The 21,192-nt window shown below is 42.2% G+C and overlaps 1 protein-coding gene across 6 annotated transcripts in view; it reads right to left on the bottom strand.

Moving 5' to 3' along the window:
• The window catches only part of fam184ab (family with sequence similarity 184 member Ab), a 154,203-nt gene that overhangs the window by 3,117 nt on the left and 129,894 nt on the right, over positions 1 to 21,192 (bottom strand). For 3 of the 6 annotated variants that reach the window (XM_014205127.3, XM_014205128.3, XM_082976853.1), the window contains 5 exons: positions 10,908 to 11,092; positions 5,608 to 5,754; positions 2,449 to 2,572; positions 1,921 to 2,025; positions 901 to 1,112 (listed from right to left, as the gene is read on the bottom strand). In XM_014205127.3, the coding sequence (XP_014060602.1) occupies positions 901 to 1,112; positions 1,921 to 2,025; positions 2,449 to 2,572; positions 5,608 to 5,754; positions 10,908 to 11,092 (773 nt within the window). The remainder of the gene's footprint in view (positions 1 to 900; positions 1,113 to 1,920; positions 2,026 to 2,448; positions 2,573 to 5,607; positions 5,755 to 10,907; positions 11,093 to 21,192) is intronic. The other 3 variants (XM_014205129.3, XM_014205130.3, XM_014205131.3) reach the window with 3 other exon arrangements.

Here is a 21,192-nt window from a genome sequence, read left to right as displayed (position 1 = left end):
AACAACGTCACCAATGAGTTGTAAGGCCTATAACTTCCAGAACAAACTGAACAATTAACACAATGCAGAGACACAGAGAGACACAACTCCTAGCGTGCACACTTCAGTTAGCATGTTAAGAGTGAAGGTGGGTGGTGGTGCACATGCTCCTTTTGCATTCCAATGCCATTTTCAAAGCTTCTGTATTTACTATACTTTATAATAGTATAGTAAAGTGTTGATACATCTCCAGCAGTGTGTGTAAGTTCAGCTGGAATGTCTTTTGCTGTGTGTTTGAAAAGAAACCCTCTTGTGAAGTCACTGACTTCGCGGTATAAAGTAAAGATGAATTGACATAGAAGCGTTTGGGCGGGGGTAGGGGGGGGGGGGATTGTGGGAGCTCTGCCTCTCTCCGAAAGCTAATTCTCGGGGGATGCAATCAAAGCCTCGCAAAAACTGCAGGCAAAGACAAAAACCATCATGTCCTTCAAATAGAATAGCAATCAAGAGGGAATCCTGGGATGAACCCTCAGCCTGTTGGCAACAGGCAGCACGCAACTTAATCTATTATTCAAGGTAATTAAAGTTCCAGACTGGAGTGCGTAAATGTTTTTTTGTCATTCCTAATTTAACGCTCTTTTGTTTATCAGAGCGAGGTCTGACAGAGAGGGGGGGGAAGAACATCAACATTCGCCAGTGAGGGTCACATTGAGAAGTTTCTTTTAAAGACCGAAGCCCAACATAAAGGGATATGGCAGCTGACTGTGGAGAGGTTTGTATGAAAGCTGCCTATCTGCAGCTGTATGGGCCGAAGGTCAGGGCAAGCCTCTGTCTGTCTGTCTGTGTGTCAGTGTGCTTGACCCCTGGGCCTGCCCATGGTGCGGACGGAGGCGTCAGCGGCGAGGGAGGGGCGGCGCTCACCTCATGAATTTCTTGGGCTCTGTCGGAGGGGTCGGTGGGGGCAGAGGTTTGCTAGTGTTGAGCTCAAGGTGGTGAATGGGGGAGTTGGGGATAGGCTCTAGGCGGTTGGGCTGGGGCTGCCCGCTCCCCGTCCCTGTTCCTGTCGCCTCCAGAGCCCTGAGGTTTGGAGAGCTGCTGAATCGGTTTGCTGATTTGTCATTCTTTCTCTGTTGCTACACAGTAGGACAAAAACACAAACAAATGGGAAAAATAGGGAAAGCTAGTCCAATGGAAAAAAAGACTGCTGTATATATATATATATATTTATATATTTCTCATTCTCTTAGAGGATTTATGTGGATGGATGCTTTCTGATGGTCAATGCTCGCACCACTCAGCTAGTGAAGCAACAGTCGCTCTCAGCTGTATGTAAACTAAGATGGGCAAAAAAGGGATGCATCAAAGGAAGAGGCTACAGAAAGTTCACACTAACAAAGAATGGCTTGGAAAGCAAAGGAGAACTGGATGTCTGAACAGGGAGATAACACACATACACACTGACTAACACACACACACACACACACACACACACACACACACACACACAAATGTACAAACACACATAATATCGGAAGTTATAGAACTTGAAATGGAATCAACAGTTACATATTGACCATGCAGAGTGATCCATTCAACTGGGAGACGGGGGATTGCTGTGTTTACATTGGAATGGGACACAACTTCTCTCCACTAAGGGATGGAATGGTTCCAATGGAAATCAAGGATAAATATACGTGGAAAATCTCCACTTCAATCATTCTCTACAATGACGCACAGGCAACTGGTTTAGGCTTGTAATGATCAGGATGGTTCCCCTAATGGTTTCAAATTGCCACCGGTAGCTTTCGGGCTTCACAAAGTGTCAAAGATTAGCTCAGATTAGCTATATGGCTCTAATCAACTGATGGTCAGTGTTAGCCCAGAGGTTTGTTAGCCTTGTGTCTGTCTGTATGGCATGTAAGTGTGCAGCGGTCAGCTCACCTTGATGAGGGGATTTATTACTCCCACGTTGGGACTGGTGTTGAACACTTTGTTGAAGTTGGTCTCTCTGTTCACCAACTCCAGCTGGTAGAACTTTTTGTCGTCCTGCACGTCCACAGAGAGATGCCAGTTAGGTCGCGGTGCTCTGGGTTCGTGATGGAGCATCTCACTGATTGTTTACGACACACCTCAGATACTCGGTCTACAATGGGCTCAGCAGTACAGGATGATAGAACTGGCTAAAGTCAGAGGGTTTCTATCCACTCTAGTGCCACAGACACTTTGTCACCGATACAGTATGCTGAATAACCTGTCTGAATGCATTGCTGGGACTCAAGGGCTGTAACATAGCTCTCGGAGTCTACTGCTGCTGTATGAGAACTCTAATTAAGTCATGCAAGGCTACAGCACTCCATAATCTGGTCTACTATTGTTTGGAGGTAGACAGGCATGCAGGCTCCATGTCTAGGATTGTTGGGTAAAACCACAAAAGGGCATCCTGTAGGCCATCTTGTACTGTGTACATACACTTACCACCAGCTTCTTGACGAGGGACTCCCTCTCAGTCACCATGTCCTTTAGCTCAGCGATCACCTGCAGATCCTCAGGCCGGCTCTCCCTGTTCCGGAACTTATCCTCCGTGCCCTCCAGCCTGGGGAGAGGAGGGGGCCATTAGGGCTCAGACGTCTCACAGTTTCCTCACAGCACAGTGTGAAACGGGTATCAGTATGGAAACAAAGTTTACTTGAGAGAAAGTTAAGTTATTGATCTGTTTGTTTGTGTAACGTGATAATAAACGTGCCATGGATCAGCGTGGGGACATGAGCATGAATACATGCAGTCACTGAGGGAGCATGTTTTGAAAGCTTCCCTTACCTACAGCTCAATAGCAAAGCATTCGCTTTTAACTCTCCTACGTTTAATCTCACAATCAGAAAGCCTATTAGTGCTTGTGTATTACTATGATCAAAAAGTGGCAGTACATGTTTTTCCCGAATTTCCACTTTAACGTGTCAACAAATAACGAGCGCTCTTTAGAAGAGTTCTTATCAGTGTTCAAAGCCATCTGCCTCTCCGCAGTGTTGTGCTGCCTCTAACTTGAGATTGATGACTTTAATATGCCGAGATATTCCTCGTAGTGTAAACAAGCATCCATCATGTCCAGTTTGGCTTGTCGTCCTCAGCACTTACAGAAGTGGAATACCAAACTCGCCATCAAAACGCCGACGCAAGACAGGGACAGGCAAACGCTTGAATTAGAGGGAGAGCATATTGGATATCATGATAATTGCTTCTGCTGCGCTGCTATGCATCAGCGACCTGTTCATTTCTTGCTCTACTACACATTACTTCAGTGTCACATTTCACTATAGACTCATCTGCATCCAGTGGTGTAAAGTACTTAAGTAATAATACTTTAAAGTACTACCTAAGTAGTTTTTTGGGGTATCTGTACTTTACTTTATTATTTAGATTTTTGACAACTTTTACTACACTACATTCCTAAAGAAAAGTACTTTTTACTCCATACATTTTCCCTTACACCCAAAAGTACTCGTTACATTGTGAATGCTTAGCAGGACAGGAAAATGGTCCAATTCACTCACTTATCAAGAGAACATCCCTGGTCATCCCTACTGCCTCTGATCTAGTGGACTCACTAAACACAAACGCTTCACTTGTAATTTATGTCTGAGTGTTGAAGTGTACCCCTGGCTCTCCGTAAATAAAAAATGGTGCCGTCTGGTTTGCTTAATATAAGGAATTTGAAATTATTTACACTTTTCCTTTCAATACTTATTTTAGCAATTACATTTACTTTTGATACGTATATTTAAAACCAAATACTTTTAGAATTTTACTGACGTAGTATTTCACTGGGTGACTTTCACTTTTACTTGAGTACCTTTCTATTAAGCTATCTATACTTTTACTCAAGTATGACAATTGGGCACTTTTTCCACCACTGTCTGTATCCCTACACATATTCCAAGCACACCCATGTGAAATAAACATGTTGCTGCAGTGCAGCCTGGGAAGCTGGTGCTGGCTTGCTTTCTATAAATATATCACACTCCATTCAACTCTCCAGCGACATCACCCAAAACAGATGTGACAACAACCAATCAGACAACAAACTCATGTTGGTTCCCAGGGGCTTAACCAATAGGAGATGTAATGAGATAAAATATTCATAAAGTTTTAATGGCGTAATAATTTAGCGGTGGCCAGGGACTGGCTTTGGGGGAGCGAAGCTGCCATGGTGATTAATTGGGGAGGGGAAAGGGGCTGTCGTTAAAATAGATTTGTCCTGTGCTTAATTAGCAGGCAGTAAATCGGCCACCTCAAGGGAAGGCCCTGGAAATGTCAACTAGTCAGCAAATTGATAATGACAGGGGCTCGAACCAGCAGGTAACTGTTGGTTTTAGAAAGGTTAGTAACAGAAAAATCTATGTAGGGCCAATGTGACCTATTTTTACAATATCGTAATGGATTCTGTTTGTCAGTCAAATTCAGGGAGGAACATGTGCACAAATAATGATGTATGCTTCACTAGCATTTCATTTTGATGTTGTGAAAGGAGTGATTGAGCCATGAGAAGATTTGGTGGGGAACATCACAGATGAGCTATTTTAAACAGAGGCTCTCTCTGCAGTAGCTGGCTGTGTGTCTAGATTGTGCTCTCATTCAAGTGAAACCAAATTAGGTCACTCCTGACAGCAAAATCCGTAGTCCTAGGGCCCTCGCCGAGGCCTTACATCTGTTTCTTCTCTGTTCCTCTCTCATATTCCAAAAATACTTCCTATGGAGACGTACAGATCATTTATGTGTGCCTTCCTAAGCTCCCTATTTCATTTCCATAATCAATACATCTCCATTGATCTGTTCACAGCAGTTTGCAGGGGATTTTTCTATGCCTATGCTTGTATTTGCTGGTGTGTACTGTGTGTGTATTGTGGTGTCTTGAAAGCTAGGGCAGCTGCACACCCAGCTGGAGGTTTATCCCCAGTAGGACACTGCTACATGGACAGTGTGTGTGTGTGTGTGTGTGTGTGTGTGTGTGTGTGTGTGTGTGTGTGTGTGTGGGGGGGGATATGTGATATTGAGGACACAGTCACCTCCATACAGCACACGTGGGAAATAAAACAAGTCTGCCAGATCTCTCATAGGGAGCTGTATCTGTACTACTGGGAGGGTAAGGAGAGAGAGAAGGACCTTCCCAATGGGCCATATTCACCTCCGGAGGTCATGTGCAAGAACCCGTGTGGCTCAGTTGGTAGAGCATGGTGTTTGCAACGCCAGGGTTGTGGGTTCGATTCCCACGGGGGACCAGTACGGAGAAAAAATGTATGAAATGTATTCACTACTGTAAGTCGCTCTGCATAAGAGCGTCTGCTAAATGACTAAAATGTAATGTGTAGCCCCCTTCTCTCCCCTCTTGAATCCATCCCTCCCTCCCTCTCATCCCTCCTTCCATTCATCCCTGTATCTGTCTGGGGCACTCACCTTTTCACCCTCTGTTGCTCTGCCAGGTACTGTGGTCTTTCATCATCTGCCAGGGCTTTATATAATCACACACACACACACACACACACACACACACACACACACACACACACACACACACACACACACACACACACACACACAGCTATATCAACTACATACTGGATGTACTGTACGTACAGGACTTGCAGAGCAGAGATCTTGTCTTTGAGGAGCTCCTGGGCCTTGTTGAAGTCACACAGCATGTTCTGCGTCTCTCTGTTGTGCATGGCGTTCATCTCAGCCATCTCCCGCTCGTGTTTCTTACACAGGTCCTGTTCATGAGCCCTGATGAGAAGAGACCAGACCATTAAAGCCCATTCATATCACGTCTTTATACGCCTCTCCAGCTCTGAGGCTCTGAGTCTGAGTCTCTGGTCCAGAGGTGTTACAGTATCCTAACGAGGCACAATTACCACAGACACATTCCTTTTGATCCTGCTGCCGCCATTCAAATTGTATTCATCTTTGACTTTCTTTCGTTTCCTGACATACTCGTCCTTTCCTTTCCTAGAAAGACATACATAATTCATAGCAGAGGGCTTTGGAGGAGAGGTATCACTGTTTCGCCATAAGTGAAAGAAAACACTCCTCTCTATTTACTTATTGATTTTGAAATCGGGACAGATGAACAGGACTTTTCCAGGACATTTCACCAGCTCATTGAAATTCCCTGTGTGGTAGCGGTGACTGTCTCCTCTCAGTGGTCTTTATGGCAGTGCTGCTCACTCTGAGGTACTGCAGTCGGAGAGAGAGACCACGAGGAGTGCAGAGGAATATGTTTGCCTCTCTCAGAGTAACACCCTGAGGGACACATCATTTCCAATGTATTTATTTATTATGTTATTTTTATCTCAGGAAACGAGGATTCGCCAGCGTGTTACATAATTGGAAGTGAAACGTGCTCCACGAGGAGCTTGGAATCCTGCCAGCGATGTGTGTCGTTGATGTCACACATGCATGCACGCACAAACAGGCGTGCGCTGATGCACACACATGCGCACTGGAACACTAGCCCTCTGATTCAGAGGGGTTGTGTTAAATGCGGAAGACACATTTCAGTTGAATGCATTCAGTTGTACAACTGACTAGGTATCCCCCTTTCCCAATGGGACTCCCTAAATCTTTCTCAAACACCCAGAAAAGGCAACTCTCCTCGATGTTATCCTCACAAATAATCCTTATAGGCATCAGTCTGGTGTTTTCTGTAATGACCTTAGTGATCACTGTTTTACAGCCTGTGTTCGTAATGGCTGCTCAGTGAAACGACCTGTCCTGATTTATCATAGACGCTTGATAAAAAACTTTAATGAGCAAGCCTACCTTCATGAACTGGCCTCTGTAAATTGAGATAGAATCAGCTTGATCCCCTCTGTCGAAGACGCTTGGACCTTCTTTTTTGATATTTTCAGTGGTATTGTTAACAAACACGCTACCATGAAGAAAAAGATAATTAAAAACAGGTTCAGTTCCTGGTTCGACCATGATCTTGCAGAGTTACTCCACCTCAAGAAAAGGCTCGGCACACGCATACTCAGGCTGACTGGCTCTCGTTCAGGCAAATGAGAAATAAGTGGACTCAGGCTATCCGGAAGGCCAAGTTAGTTACTTTAAGGAGCAGTTCTCTCTCTGTGTGTCACGTCCTGACCATAGTAAGATGTTATTTTCTATGGTAGAGTATGGATGCATCACTGCAACCTTAAAGGTCCTCAATGATGTCACCCTTGCCCTTGATTCTAAGCAATGTTGTGCTGCTATTTTTATTGACTTGGCCAAAGCTTTTGATACGGTAGACCATTCCATTCTTGTGGGGCAGCTAAGGAATATTGGTGTCTCTGTCTCTGAGGGGCCTTTGGCCTGGTTTGCTAACTACCTCTCTCAAAGAGTGCTGTGTATAAAGTCAGAACATCTGCTGTCTCAGCCACTGCCTGTCACCAAGGAAGTATCCCAAGGCTCGATCCTAGGCCCCACGCTCTTCTCAATTTACATCAACAACATAGCTCAGGCAGCAGGAAGCTCTCTCATCCATTTATATGCAAATGATAGTCTTATACTCAGCTGGCCCCTCCCCGGTATTTGTGTTAAACACTCTACAACAAAGCTTTCTTAGTGTCCAATAAGCTTTAACTACCCTTAACCTTATTCTGAACACCTCCAAAGAAAGGTCATGTGGTTTGGTAAGAAGAATGCCCCTTTCCCCACAGGTGTGATTACTACCTCTGAGGGTTTAGAGCTTGAGGTAGTCACCTCATACAAGTACTTGGGAGTATGGCTAGACGGTGCACTGTCCTTCTCTCAGCACATATTAAAGCTGCAGGCTAAATTTAAATCTAGACTTGGTTTCCTCTTTCGTAATGGCTCCTCTTTCACCCCAGCTGCCAAACTAACCCTGATTCAGATGACCATCCTACCCATGCTAGATTATGGAGTCATACTTTATACATCGGCAGGTAAGGGTGCGCTCGAGCGGCTAGATGTTCTTTACCATTCAGCCATCATATTTGCCACCAATGCTCCTTATAGGACGCATCACTGCACTCTATACTCCTCTGTAAACTGGTCATCTCTGTATACCCGTCGCAAGACTCACTGGTTGATGCTTACTTCTAAAACCCTCTTAGGCCTCACTCCCCCCTATCTGAGATATCTACTGCAGCCCTCATCCTCCACATACAACACCCGTTCTGCAACTCACATTCTGTTAAAGGCCACACACATCCCTGGGTCGCTCGCTTTTTCAGTTCGCTGCAGCTAGCAACTGGAATGAGCTGCAACAAACACTCAAACTGGACAGTTTTATCTCAATCTCTTCATTCAAAGACTCAATCATGGACACTCTTACTGACAGTTGTGGCTGTTTTGCGTGATGTATTGTTTTCTCTACCTTCTGGCCCTTTGCGCTGTTGTCTGTGCCCAATAATGTTTGTACCATGTTTTGTGCTCCTACCATGTTGTGTTGCTACCATGTTGTGTTGCTACCATGCTGTGTTGTCATGTGTTGCTGCCTTGCTATGTTGTTGACTTAGGTCGGTCTTTATGTAGTGTGATCTCTCTTGTCGTGATGTGTTTTGTCCTATATTTATATATATATATTTTTAAATCTCATCCCTGTCCCCGCAAGAGGCCTTTTGCCTTTTGGTAGGCCGTCATTGTAAATAAGAATTTGTTCAGACTTGCCTAATTAAATAAAAGTTAAATAAAAATAAAATGAAACGTGCTTAGTTATCGCTAGCTCTAGAAAAGCGTCAGCCTCCATTTTTTTATTCATCACCAAACAGGCCTTTAATTCTAATAGAGTTCCTGCCGTTCATTCCATCCGGGCCTTAGCCACACATTATGAATTAATATAAGAGTGAATTATTCATTATCAGCCTGTGGGGAAAAGCATGATGATAGATTATATTTAGGCCTTGCCCCAAATAACCGTTTAATATATCCTTATCAATTTATTTAGCCATATAACAAAATGTCAAAAGGGACCATGTCATCAAAGGATATAACATGGCACAAAATATAAACCAGGACATCTAGCAGGGCAAATTGGCCTCCTCTCTTTCTGCCAGTATCCTTCCACTTTAATCTTACTTGAAAACGATGCCAGCACTGCCAATGGCCACTGACAGTCACATCTAAACAAGAGGAAGTCACACAACTGAACTTCTCGTGTTGTGATTCACCAGTCATCTAAATGAACTAAACAATCCAAAATAACCTTCATCGTGACCATATTAAAACGAGGTACCTGTAGGGATAGCATACGGAGATTCACCTACAGTGCCCTCAGAAAGTATCCACACCTCTTGACTAATTCCACATTTTGTTGTGTTACAGCCTTATTTTGAAATTGATTAAATTGAGATTTTGTGTCACTGGCCTACACACAATACCCCATAATGTCAAATGGAATTATGTTTTAAGACATTTTTACAAATTAATTTAAAGTGAAAAGCTGAAATGTCTTGAGTCAATAAGTATTCAACCCTTTTGTTATGGCAAGCCTAAATAAGTTCAGGAGTAAAAATGTGCTTAACAAGTCATATGGACTCACACAGCGTGCATTAATAGTGTTTAACATGATTTTTGAATGACTACCTCATCTCTGTACCCTACACATGCAATTATCTGTAAGGTCCCTCAGTCGAGCAGTGAATTTCAAACACAGATTCAACCATAAAGACCAGAGAGGTTGTCCAATACCTCGCAGAGAAAGGTACCTATTGGTAGATGGGTAAAAAAAATGGCAGACATTGAATATCCCTTGGAGCATGGTAAAGTTATTAATTTGGATTAATAACACTTTGGATGGTATATCAATACACCCAGTCACTATAAAGATACGGCATCTTTCCTAACTCAGTTGCCAGAGAGGAAGGAAACTGCTCGGGGAATGCACCATGAGGCCAATGGTGACTTTAAAACAGTTAGAGTTTAATGGCTGTGATAGGAGAAAACTGAGGATGGATCAACAACATTGTAATTACTCCACAATACTAAACAAATTACAGAGTGAAAAGAAGGAAGCCCATACTGAATAAAAATATTCCAAAACAACTTGTTTGCCATAAGGCACTAAAGTAAAACTGCTAAAAATGTGGCAAAGAAATGAACCTTATGTCCTGAATACAAAGCATTATGTTTGGGGCAAATCCAAAACAACACATCACTGAGTACCACTCTTCATATTTTCAAGCATGGTGCTGTCTGCATCATGTTATGGTACGGTTGTCATCGGCAAGGGAGTTTTTTAGGATAAAAAGCAACGGAATAGAGCTAAGCACAGGCTACATCCGAGAGGAAAACCTGATTCAGTCTGCTTTCTACCAGGACAATAACCTAAAACACAAACATACACTGGAGTTGCTTACTAAGACAACATTGAATGTTCCTGAGTGGCCTACTGTAGCTACACTTTTGACTTAAATCAGCTTGAAAATCTATGGCAATACTTTAAAATGGCTGTCAATGATCAACAACCAACTTGACAGAACTTGAAGAATTAAAAAAAATTATAATGTGCAAATATTGTACAATCAAGGCGTGCAAATCTCTTAGACTTACCCAGAAAGATTCACAGCTGTAATCGCTGCCGAAGGTGATTCTAACATGTATTGACTCAGGGGTTTGAATACTTATGTAAATGAGATATTTCTGTATTTCATTTTCAATAAATTTGCAAACATTTCTAAAAACATGTTTTCACTTTGTCATTATGGGGTATTGTGTGTAGAAGGCTGAGACAATAAATATATTTAATACATTTTGAATTCAAGTGGTAACAGGGGTATGAATACTTTCTGAAGACACTGTAATTAAGTTTGGCAACGCGCCGGAACAACATTACTGTAGATGGCCTGTTATTGTGTCAACCCTCCTTTGTGTCAGCCCATAATGATCTGTGGTGGGGTCACGGCCCTCCCCTCCTCCCCTCTCCTCCCACCCACCTGATCTGCTGGTTGGCCTCACTGCGGATCTTCAGCACCTCCTTGCCCTTAAGCTCCAGCTCCTTGGTGAGCGTGTTGATGTTTTCATTCAGTGTGTGGATTTCGTGGTCCAGCTCAGCAATGTGGTTCTTCCTCCTTACCACCTCCTCCTGCAGGTCTGAGATACGGCCCAGCAACTCCCTCTCCTTTGGGGTAATACGCAGACATACACAGGCACACACACAACGATACACAGAAACACACAAAAACCAAGCAAAAATAAATAAATCACACGTTTGAGTTAGCATTTGATCTCATTTGTGCATTCTTGCTGTGCTGTTGTGCTGTCTCCTTGTATTCCCAATGGGTACTGTGATGTCGGATACCATCTTTACAGTGCCATGATACTACAGCTTAAGTGGGCACACTAACATACCATGGTCACTAGTGATTAGGCCTGGGAATTGCCAGGGACCTTACGATACAATATTATCATGATACTTAGATGCCGATAGGTTCTGTATTGCGATTCTCACAATTCTATATGTATTGCGATTTGATACTGTGATTTTATTGCAATTAGATGTTCCAAACATATTGCTCACCATAAGTCTGCTGCAGAGAGACATGAGAGAGCCATGAGAAACAAGTTTTATCAGTCATGGAAATTAAAATCCTGAAAACAAATTGGCTCCCTATTTAAAAATAAGATGGAGAACAAGCTATGAAGGAAAAATACTGGAGTTATAGAGCAAATATACAGGCAGCAAGAGCAAAAATTATATTGCGAGATTATCAAAATGATACGTCAACGAAACTGTACTGTTCAGATGGGTTAAATGGAAAAGTAGCCTGAAATCTGGACACTGACTGTAGGTCTATAACCTCTCACATAGCCTAATCAAATATTAACTCCTGCAGAATTAAGCATTTCTTGCAGTAAAATTATACACCAAATGTACATTTTGACTCAGGAACAGGAGTGGAGAAATATGATTTCTTTCTTTCAGCATCTTGAGAGAATGAATGCACGTTAGCAGCGGTCTGTAATGGTGCTATTTTTATCAGCATAAAATCTTTATTTCAAACTACATCAAATATACATCCAAGCTGAACTGAAATCTTCTCAAAAACATGTTGTGTCATTTTTAACAGCTTTTAATTTCCTTAAAAATGGTCAAACTGATACAATTTTGCAAGGAAAATCTTTCCCGTTTTTTAAATTTAATTTATTTTTTTACATTTTCTTCCCGGTCCCTAATAGTCTTTGGCGCGCGAGAGAAGCAGAGATGAAAGAGGAAAGAGAGCAAGGGTTTATTTAGTCTTCTAGGGCAACAAGTAATGAGAGAAGAGAAGCTGCATTTATATAAAATTATAGACAAGTTGACTAACAAATAGGCTACAAGCAGAAACAGCCCTATATCTAAAAGGCCTATACAAAAAATTGTTCTGCCATCTCTGACTGTACAGCTCATTTTCTATATTTGCGGGTTAGGTTGGATGCAGGCCTCAGATTTCCACTTTATCACATAGTCAGGGGTTGCTGATGGGTTAATAGCAACAGTGGTGGAAAGAGTACCCAGTTGTCATACTTGAGTAAAAGTAAAGATACCTTAATAGAAAATTACTCAAGTAAAAGTGAAAGTCACCCTAAAAAAACAATACTTGAGTACAAGTCTAAAAATATTTGGTTTTAAAAATATACTTAAGTATCAAAAGTAAATGGAATTGTTCAAATATACTTAAGTATTGAAAGTAAAAGTAAAAATAATTTCAAATTCCTTATATTAAGCAAACCAGACGGCACCATTTAAAAAAACAGGGGACCACTCCAACACAGACATAATTTACAAATGAAGCATTTGTGTTTAGTGAGTCCGCTAGATCAGAGGCAGTAGGGATGACCAGGGATGTTCTCTTGATAAGTGTGTGAATTATACCATTTTCCTGTCCCGCTAGCCATTCAAAATGTAACGAGTACTTTTGGATGTCAGGGAAAATGTATGGAGTTAAAAGTACATTGTTTTCTTTAAGAATGTAGTGAAGTACAAGTAAAAGTTGTCAAAAATATAAATAGTAAAGTACAGATACCCCAAAAAACGACTTAATTATTACTTTGAAGTACTTTTACTTAAGTACTTTACACCACTGAATAGCAATTGCGGGCAGATGCGGGTGAACAAACAGCTGACCCGCACATTACTAATGGCCACCACTCAACCGCTCTCTCAGCACTAAATGTATACTTCACTGGACACGTGTGTTGTGAGGTTGTTAGTACTGATGCTGCTGATATGTCTGAACTCTCTGCACAATTCTCTAAATATATCTTATATTAATAAATAAGTGACTGTACTGCTTGTATTTGTTTATACTAGTCCGAGCTACAACAACGTGCTAGATGACTGTTATATCGCCTGGAAAAGGTCGCATCCCAGGAAAAAGGTCATCTTCTGACTGTTCGCTCAAATCTGGCTGTTGCTGTCTGGTCCAGTCAGGGTCCATTGTACTGAAAACCTACCGGTAAAGCATTCACTAGAATACATGTATTTAGTCAATTGTTCAGAACGTAATAGGGACAACGCTGCCATTTAAATCTAGACTGACTATTATCACTCTCTTTCTCAAAGTTACTGTAACAGTTAACTCTACAGTTTGATAGATCAAAACGCAAACATCCCCTTTTGCCCGGGCAGAAGTAAATGTAATTACCTGATTATACTGTTCAGAGAACTATAACTACATCCCAGTTGTAGATTAATCATGCTTTGCTTGGCTCAAAGATAATTTTCCCCTTCAGCAACGGCACATCTTTTAAAAAGTCCTTCCTTCTATAACAGAGACTTAGCTAAGAGTTCCCACAGCACACCGTCAAGTCAAACTCTGGTATTGAAGTTGTTGCCTCTTGTGTAATCAGATTCCAATCTGTATTCATTTTGAATTCCTGTAAATATAATTTCATGCCAGCTGATTATTGTGATAACAGTATTGTAGTTATTAATGTGTGAACCACTGCCGGGGGCTGGTTTCAGTGGACTAGCTCACTCTCCTCCATAGAAGCTTGTTTACCCATCCTCTGCCTAAAAGAGATTCACTGTGACATTTCTGCTGACTCCCAATCTCCCCAGTGGATACCTGTTTCGCTTGGAAGCCAACATGATTGCCATGTCTCTGCATGGGTGGGTTGTGGATTACACAGGTAGAAGCAGACAGCACCGAACATCAGTGTGGGAAAGGGAGTTTTGGGCTATGTTCCAATTGGCATGTGACCCTATCTTTGTGTATGCGGTGGCTGGTTAGGCGAGTGCGTGTCTGTGTGTCCATTTGTGTGAAAATGTGGGCGCGCAAGTTTATTTGATTGATGTGTGCCTGGGCTGTAAAGTGAGAGAGTGGTGGCAGCTCTATTAGCAGCACTGAGCCTCACAGTGAGGACCCTAGGCTGACCTGCAGAGGTTCAGAGGGACAGTCTGAATACTACCCTGACAACTAACACTCTCCGTTACGATGGCACTATAGAAAAGCAATATTCATTGTCCATCTAAAGATGGAAACTCTTTTGGAACTTAGAGCAAATTGTATGGTGGAGCCATTTGAGCGGTACTTCTCAAAATCAAACAGACACTTTTCTAGGGCAAAGGAAGCTTTAAAGGCTTTGGACAAAATGTCACAGGAACAAAATAGCACTTCAGGTTTCAAAGATTACTCTGAGGGGATGGTGGAAAGTTGGTAGATTGAGTTCCCAACTCCAATAATCACCATATATGATCTCTGATCTTTGACAAAAAGCTCTTTAGAAAATGATTTAATTTCTGTGGCTGGCTGACACTTAGTTTGACAGCAGTGTGACTGGAGATGTGTAGAGGGTACAGTACAGTGGTAGAGGTCTGGGAATAGGAAGGCCTCAGCGAGGAGCTGATTAGAAGACAAGTCTACTGGCCTCGTGAGGCCTCTCTGAGCCCCAGCTCCCCAGTCTCTCTCTCTCTCTCTCTCTCTGCTTCCACAGGATTGTCCGTCTCTACAGTTCCAGAGCAGACTGATCAAAAGGCCAGCCAGAGCACAGCCTCATCATTAGCGTCTGGAAGCCACATACAGAGAGAGAGAGAGGAAGTGAGAGAGAGCTGAGTCACTAGAGGGAAGCAGTCAGATGCTGTCTGTGAAGCCGGAGTGATTGGAGGTACTGAGACCCTCACCCCCAAAACACCCCCCACCTCTCCGGGGCTACATCACATCACAAGGATGGGAGGTATCGAGCTGCTGCCATTAGTCCAAGAATTGCCACGAACCAGAGAGAGGTGAGTCACAATGGCAGATGAAATCTTTCTTCAGCCTCCATAAATGATATGAGATCCAGTATACCTGTGGTTTGAATTCAAATCATACCCAGTACTGAAACAAAGCAGGAATAACTCCAGGGCCATTGATCCGCCATACAGGTTGACACTGAAACGTTATTGATGAGGAAACGTCTTTACAGATTAGGCTCTGTCATAGTAACTATGAGTCACGACCACTGAGGCGAGAGACCATCCTCATTCCCCACCCCAGCAGGCGCACACCTCCTCTAAACATCCCTATCTGCCCAACAATCTGGGAAAATAGAGGCATCTATCAAAGTTTGCAAACAGGCCGCGGCGTGTCTCCGCTAAAGAAAAATAGGTCCGCTGGTGATGAGGAGCCATTAGCGATGCATCAGTTGTTGGAGATGAATTGAGCATTTACAGGGCTGTGTAGGGTTTCATTAAGACTAGGTCTCATAGACAGACATTGTTTTGAGGAATCAGCCTCCGGGGACATCAGCGTGTGGACATGAACTTTCAGATACAGAAAAACATCAGGGCAAATATGACACAGACCTCTCGATGGCCGAAATGCACACGGGTGCGCACACACACACACACACACACACACACACACACACACACACACACACACACACACACACACACACACACACACACACACACACACACACACACACACACCCACGCAGAGATAATATGTAGCTACCATGAGCAATGGAGTATAGAAAATAAACATTCTTCAGAGCCGTTTGTCTGTCAGAAGCCGAGCATTCGTCTGTGGGGAAAGCTGATCACTATCCCCAGCAAACGCAATTCTCCACACCGCAGACCAGGCCTGCTAATCTCACAGCTCATTAAACAAGCCGGCACCGTGCATCTCTCAGGGGCCACAATTATCGATAAGGCAACACAGCGCTCAGCGCGGGCCCCGCCGCCCGCCGAACCATCAACAGCTCAGCTCAGGAGTTATTTGTTAGATACATCTCTCCGTCTCCCAGAAAGAGGACGAGCAACACTTTGTACCTCTCTTCAAACGGCCCTCTCTCTATCTGCCGGGGCAGCTGGGCTGGAGAGACTGTTCAAAGGAAAACACCATGCTCGGCGTTGCTAAGGCTCTTTGATTAAGGCACATGTTCATTCTAAAGATCAGAGCTTTGCCATTTACTGGGTAAAACCACAACACCTCTATAAGAGACAACAGCAGCCGAACAGTCTAGGAAACATAACTGTGATTAGCAGATCTGTATAATTCAGGATGAATCAATGTACCGGCAGTACGGGCATAATGCATTTAAATTATGGATGGCTCACGCGGGAGGGATGTCTCAGCGGCTGGGAAATCATGCAGCCGTATGGGACATAGACAGAGACAGGGCTGTGTCCTGATACGTCTGACTACTGAGCTGAACATAGACAGTTTGAAGGAGAGGGGGCTTTGAGAAGGTTGTTGGTTGATTGAGACAACACCAGGAAGCCTGTTTATGCCATGAGAGATGTCAGACGTACTAGTACTGTGGTGCTTGGATATGGCAGCCCTATAAGGGATGAGAAGAACAGGCCATGGTTCACTTCACACACACCTCCTGTTTTGTTTTCCAGGTATCCTCACATCATAACAGAAGGTATATTTCACAGACCTGGCAGTGTGGTGCCAGGACAACACCTCTCCCTCAATGTCAGCAAGACAAAGGAGCTGATCATGGACTACAGGAAAAGGCGGGCCGAACAGGCCCCCAGTTAAAATCGACGGGGCTGTAGTGGAGCGGGTCGAGAGTTTCAATTTCCTTGGTGTCCACATCACCAACGAACTATCATGGTCCAAACACACCAAGACAGTCGTGAAGAGGGCACGACAATATCTTTTCCCCCTCAGGAGACTGAAAAGATTTGGCATGGGTCCCTAGATCCTCAAAAAGTTATACAGCTGCATCATCGAGAGCATCCTGACCGGTTGCATCACCACCTGGTATGGTAACTGCTCGGCATCTGACCGCAAGGCGCTACAGAGGGTAGTGCGTACGGCCCAGTACATCACTGGGGCCAAGCTTCCTGCCATCCAGGACCTCTATATCAGGCAGTGTCAGAGGAAAGCCCTATAAATTGTCAGAGACTCCAGTCACCCAAGTCATAAACTGTTTTCTCTGCTACCGCACGGCAAGCGGTACCGGAGCGCCAAGTCTAGGACCAAAAGGCTCCTTAACAGCTTCTACCCCCAAGCCATAAGACTGCTGAACAATTAATCAAATGGCAACCAGAAACCCCCTTCCCCCTCCATTTGTTTTGTACACTGCTGCTACTCACTGTTTATTATCTATGCATAGTCACTTCACCCCTACTTACATGTACAAATTACCTTGACTAACCTGTACCCCCGCACATTGACTCGGTACCAGTACCTCCTGTATATACAGTTGAAGTCGGAAGTTTACATACGCCTTAGCCAAATACATTTAAACTCAGTTTTTCACAATTCCTGACATTTAATCCTAGTAAACATTCCCTGTCTTAGGTCAGTTAGGATCACCACTTTATTTTAAGAATGTGAAATGTCAGAATAATAGTAGAGAGAATTATTAATTTCAGCTTTCATTTCTTTCATCACATTCCCAGTGGGTCAGAAGTTTACATACACTCAATTAGTATTTGGTAGCGTTCCCTTTAAATTGTTTAACTTGGGTCAAACGTTTCAGGTAGCCTTCCACAAGCTTCCCAGAATAAGTTGGGTGAATTTTTTTATAATTTTTTATTTTATTTCATTTTTAATTATTTATTTTATTGAATATTCAAAACATACAATATACCTGCAGTGACGCCGCTCAATAACTACATCATACCAGTCATCTAACAGATTCCCATTCAGAGCGACACACAGAAGCATCCAGGGTCAATGCCCTGCTCAATGCCCTGACCGATCTATCACCAGGTCAAAAAACATGAACCCGAACCCTCCAAGATCCCCCCACAGTTCCCCAATAGCGGTCCCGCAACCAATCGAGACACCTCCCACAGTCCCCCCCCCCAAGAAGAAAAAATAAATAAAAATACAATTAATTCCATTCCATTTGTGTGCATGTCTGGCACTATTACATGTATGTGTGTGTTCTTGTATGTGTTTATTTGAATGAGAGTGTGTGTATATGCACGTGTACAAACACCTGCACGGCATCAGCCTCAGGCAAACCTGCATTAGTTGTAAAAACACTGCCACTTAGTGTCATTCAAATGTACTTTTTATTATGTTTTTTTACTTTTATCTTTGACCATCATTCTCTCTCTCACACAGCAACTCCACTCCCACTTGTCTCCAATTCCACATACCAACCCTCAGCTTCCCTAAGCCCATCCCATCTATCTCTGCTGGCCAACCACTTCGGGTTTCTACGCAACACATATCTTTCATCTATGCTGTGATGTTTAATGTACAATTTCAATCTATCTAATCGAATAGAATCCACAGATTGCAAGTTGAAGATAAATACTTTTACTAAGAGTATTAGTATATTAGTAATTTACTGACCCGGTCTCTCCAGATATCCTAACAGTACTATTTCTAGGGTCAATTTTAGATCAATGCTATGCATTTTCAGCCATTCCTGAACCTGAGACCAGAAACAGGCTACCTGAGGGCAATACCAAAATAAATGGTCTACTGATTCTGTATCCTCACAAAAAAATCTGCAGAGCTTCGATGATTTTATGCCGCTAATATTCAACATTTTGTTGGTGGCAAGAATTCTATATAATAATTTTTGCTGAAAAGCACGAAGTCTTGAATCTTGCGTTGTTTTATATATCAACTCATACACCCTGTACCATGGAATCGGTACAGCAAAAATTTCTTCCCAACTATTTTGCAATCTGTATGGCATAGTTGTCAACATCCTGGTCCTCAAATGAAACTGGTATACTTTCCTATTTCTGCTATTTTTATTCCTCCGCCAGTTTTGATCCTTTATATTGGGCAGACAGACCAGTTCCCTACCTCCTCCCGCTGCCACCTGCCTCCTCCATTTTTGGGGCAATGCTGTAATCAATTGGTTGAACTCTTGGATTGAGCAGACCTTTCCGTACAATTCTGATAACTCCACGAAGGACATAACTCTACCATTCCAATTTACAATATAATTTAAGAACAAAATACCCTTTTCAAACATCTTTCCCATAAATACAGGTATTTTATCAACCAGCACATGTGAGTTCAGCCATAATATTTGTTCCATCTTTTCAGGTGGAGGAAATTGAAATTGTAGCCAGCTCTGCAATGGTTGTTTGAAAAAGAGAGATACTTTGAAAAAAGTATCATTTTCAATTAATCGAAAATGAGACATGGCAATCTGCACAAAAGCAAAAAGGCCATTTTTAAAACAATGGATGAGCTTTTCTTAGTAATCTACTTGAGAACCATTTAGGCTTCAAACAAAACTTTTGAATGACTGAAGCTTTTAGAGAGAGGTTTAGTGCTTTTATATTTAATAATCTCAACCCACACAATTCATATTCATTATATAGATAGGAATGTTCTATTTTGTCTGGTTTAGCATCCCAGATAAAGCAAAATATGATTTGCTCATATGATTTCAAAAACGAATCATCAGGAGTAGGCAGCGCCATAAGTAAGTGAGTAAACTGAGATATGACTAAGGAGTTAATCAGGGCAATTGTTCCATAAATAGACAAGTATTTACCTCTCCATGGTTGCAGGATCTGGTCTTTTTTTACAAGTTTTCTATTGAAATTCATTGTAGAGAGCTTATTTATATCTTTTGTGATATGAATACCAAGTATGTCTACTTCACCATCAGCCCATTTCATAGGTAAACTGCAGGGTAATGTAAAGGTTGTATTTTTTAAGGATCCAATACGTAATATTGTACACTTATCATAATTAGGTTTTAGTCCAGAGAGTACAGAAAAGTTATCTAGATCTTTAATGAGACATTGCAGGGATCTAGCCTGCGGACTTAATATAAAACTTGAGTCATCGGCATACATGGACACCTTTGTTTTTAAGCCTTGGATTTCTAATCCTCTAATGTTGTTATTGGATCTGATTTTAATAGCTAGCATTTCGATGGCCATAACGAATAGATATGGTGACAGCGGACACCCTTGTTTAACTCCTCTTGACAATTCAAAACTCTGAGAAGTAGCCGTTATTTACCATTTTACACCTGGGGTTGCTATACATTATTTTTACCCATTTTATAAGAGAATTACCGAAATTGAAAAAAATACAGGCATTTATAAATAAAATCCAGTCTTACTTTATCAAATGCCTTTTCAAAATCTGCTATAAATACCATTCCTGGCTTCTTATATGTTTCATGATGTTCTATTATTTCTAGTAGTTGTCGTATGTTATCTCCAATGTATCGTCCATGTAAAAAACCTGTCTGATCAGGATGAACAATACCTGGTAAAACCCTTTTAAATCTGAGTGCTAGTATTTTTGCATCACAACATTGAAGTGTTAGGGGCCTCCAGTTTTTTTTTTAGATAGACTGGGTCTTTATATTTGCCATCTGGGTCTTGTTTTAATAATAGAGAAATCAAACCTTCCTGCGGAGTACCTGACAGACTACCATTTCTATAGGAGTAGTTAAAACAATCTAACAATGGAGATTTTAGTATATCCACAAATACTTCATATACCTCTACCGGTATGCCATCAAGCCCTGGGGTTTTTCCAGACTGAAAGGATTTAATAGCCTCAAAAAGTTCTCCCTCTGTAACTTGGCCTTCGCACTGATCTTTCTGTACATGTGTTCATTTTAAATTTTTTATATTATTTGGAAAGAATTCCTTACCATAATCTTCATTCAGTGGGAAAGGATGAGACGGAAAAGAAAACATGCCTAAAATAATTTGCTTCCTCTTTTAAAATATCCTTCGGAGAATCATAGATGACTCCGTCTTCAGTAATGAGTTTCTGCAAATTCTTTTTGTTAGCGTTCCTGTATTGGAGATTCAGGAAGAATTTTGTGCATTTTTCTCCATATTCCATC

This window comes from Salmo salar, chromosome 06 (assembly GCF_965601325.2).
Source record: "Salmo salar chromosome 06, fSalSal1, whole genome shotgun sequence".
Taxonomy (NCBI): domain Eukaryota; kingdom Metazoa; phylum Chordata; class Actinopteri; order Salmoniformes; family Salmonidae; genus Salmo; species Salmo salar.
The sequence above is the reverse complement of the archived record's forward strand: the minus strand, read 5'-3'. Positions and strand labels throughout refer to the sequence as shown.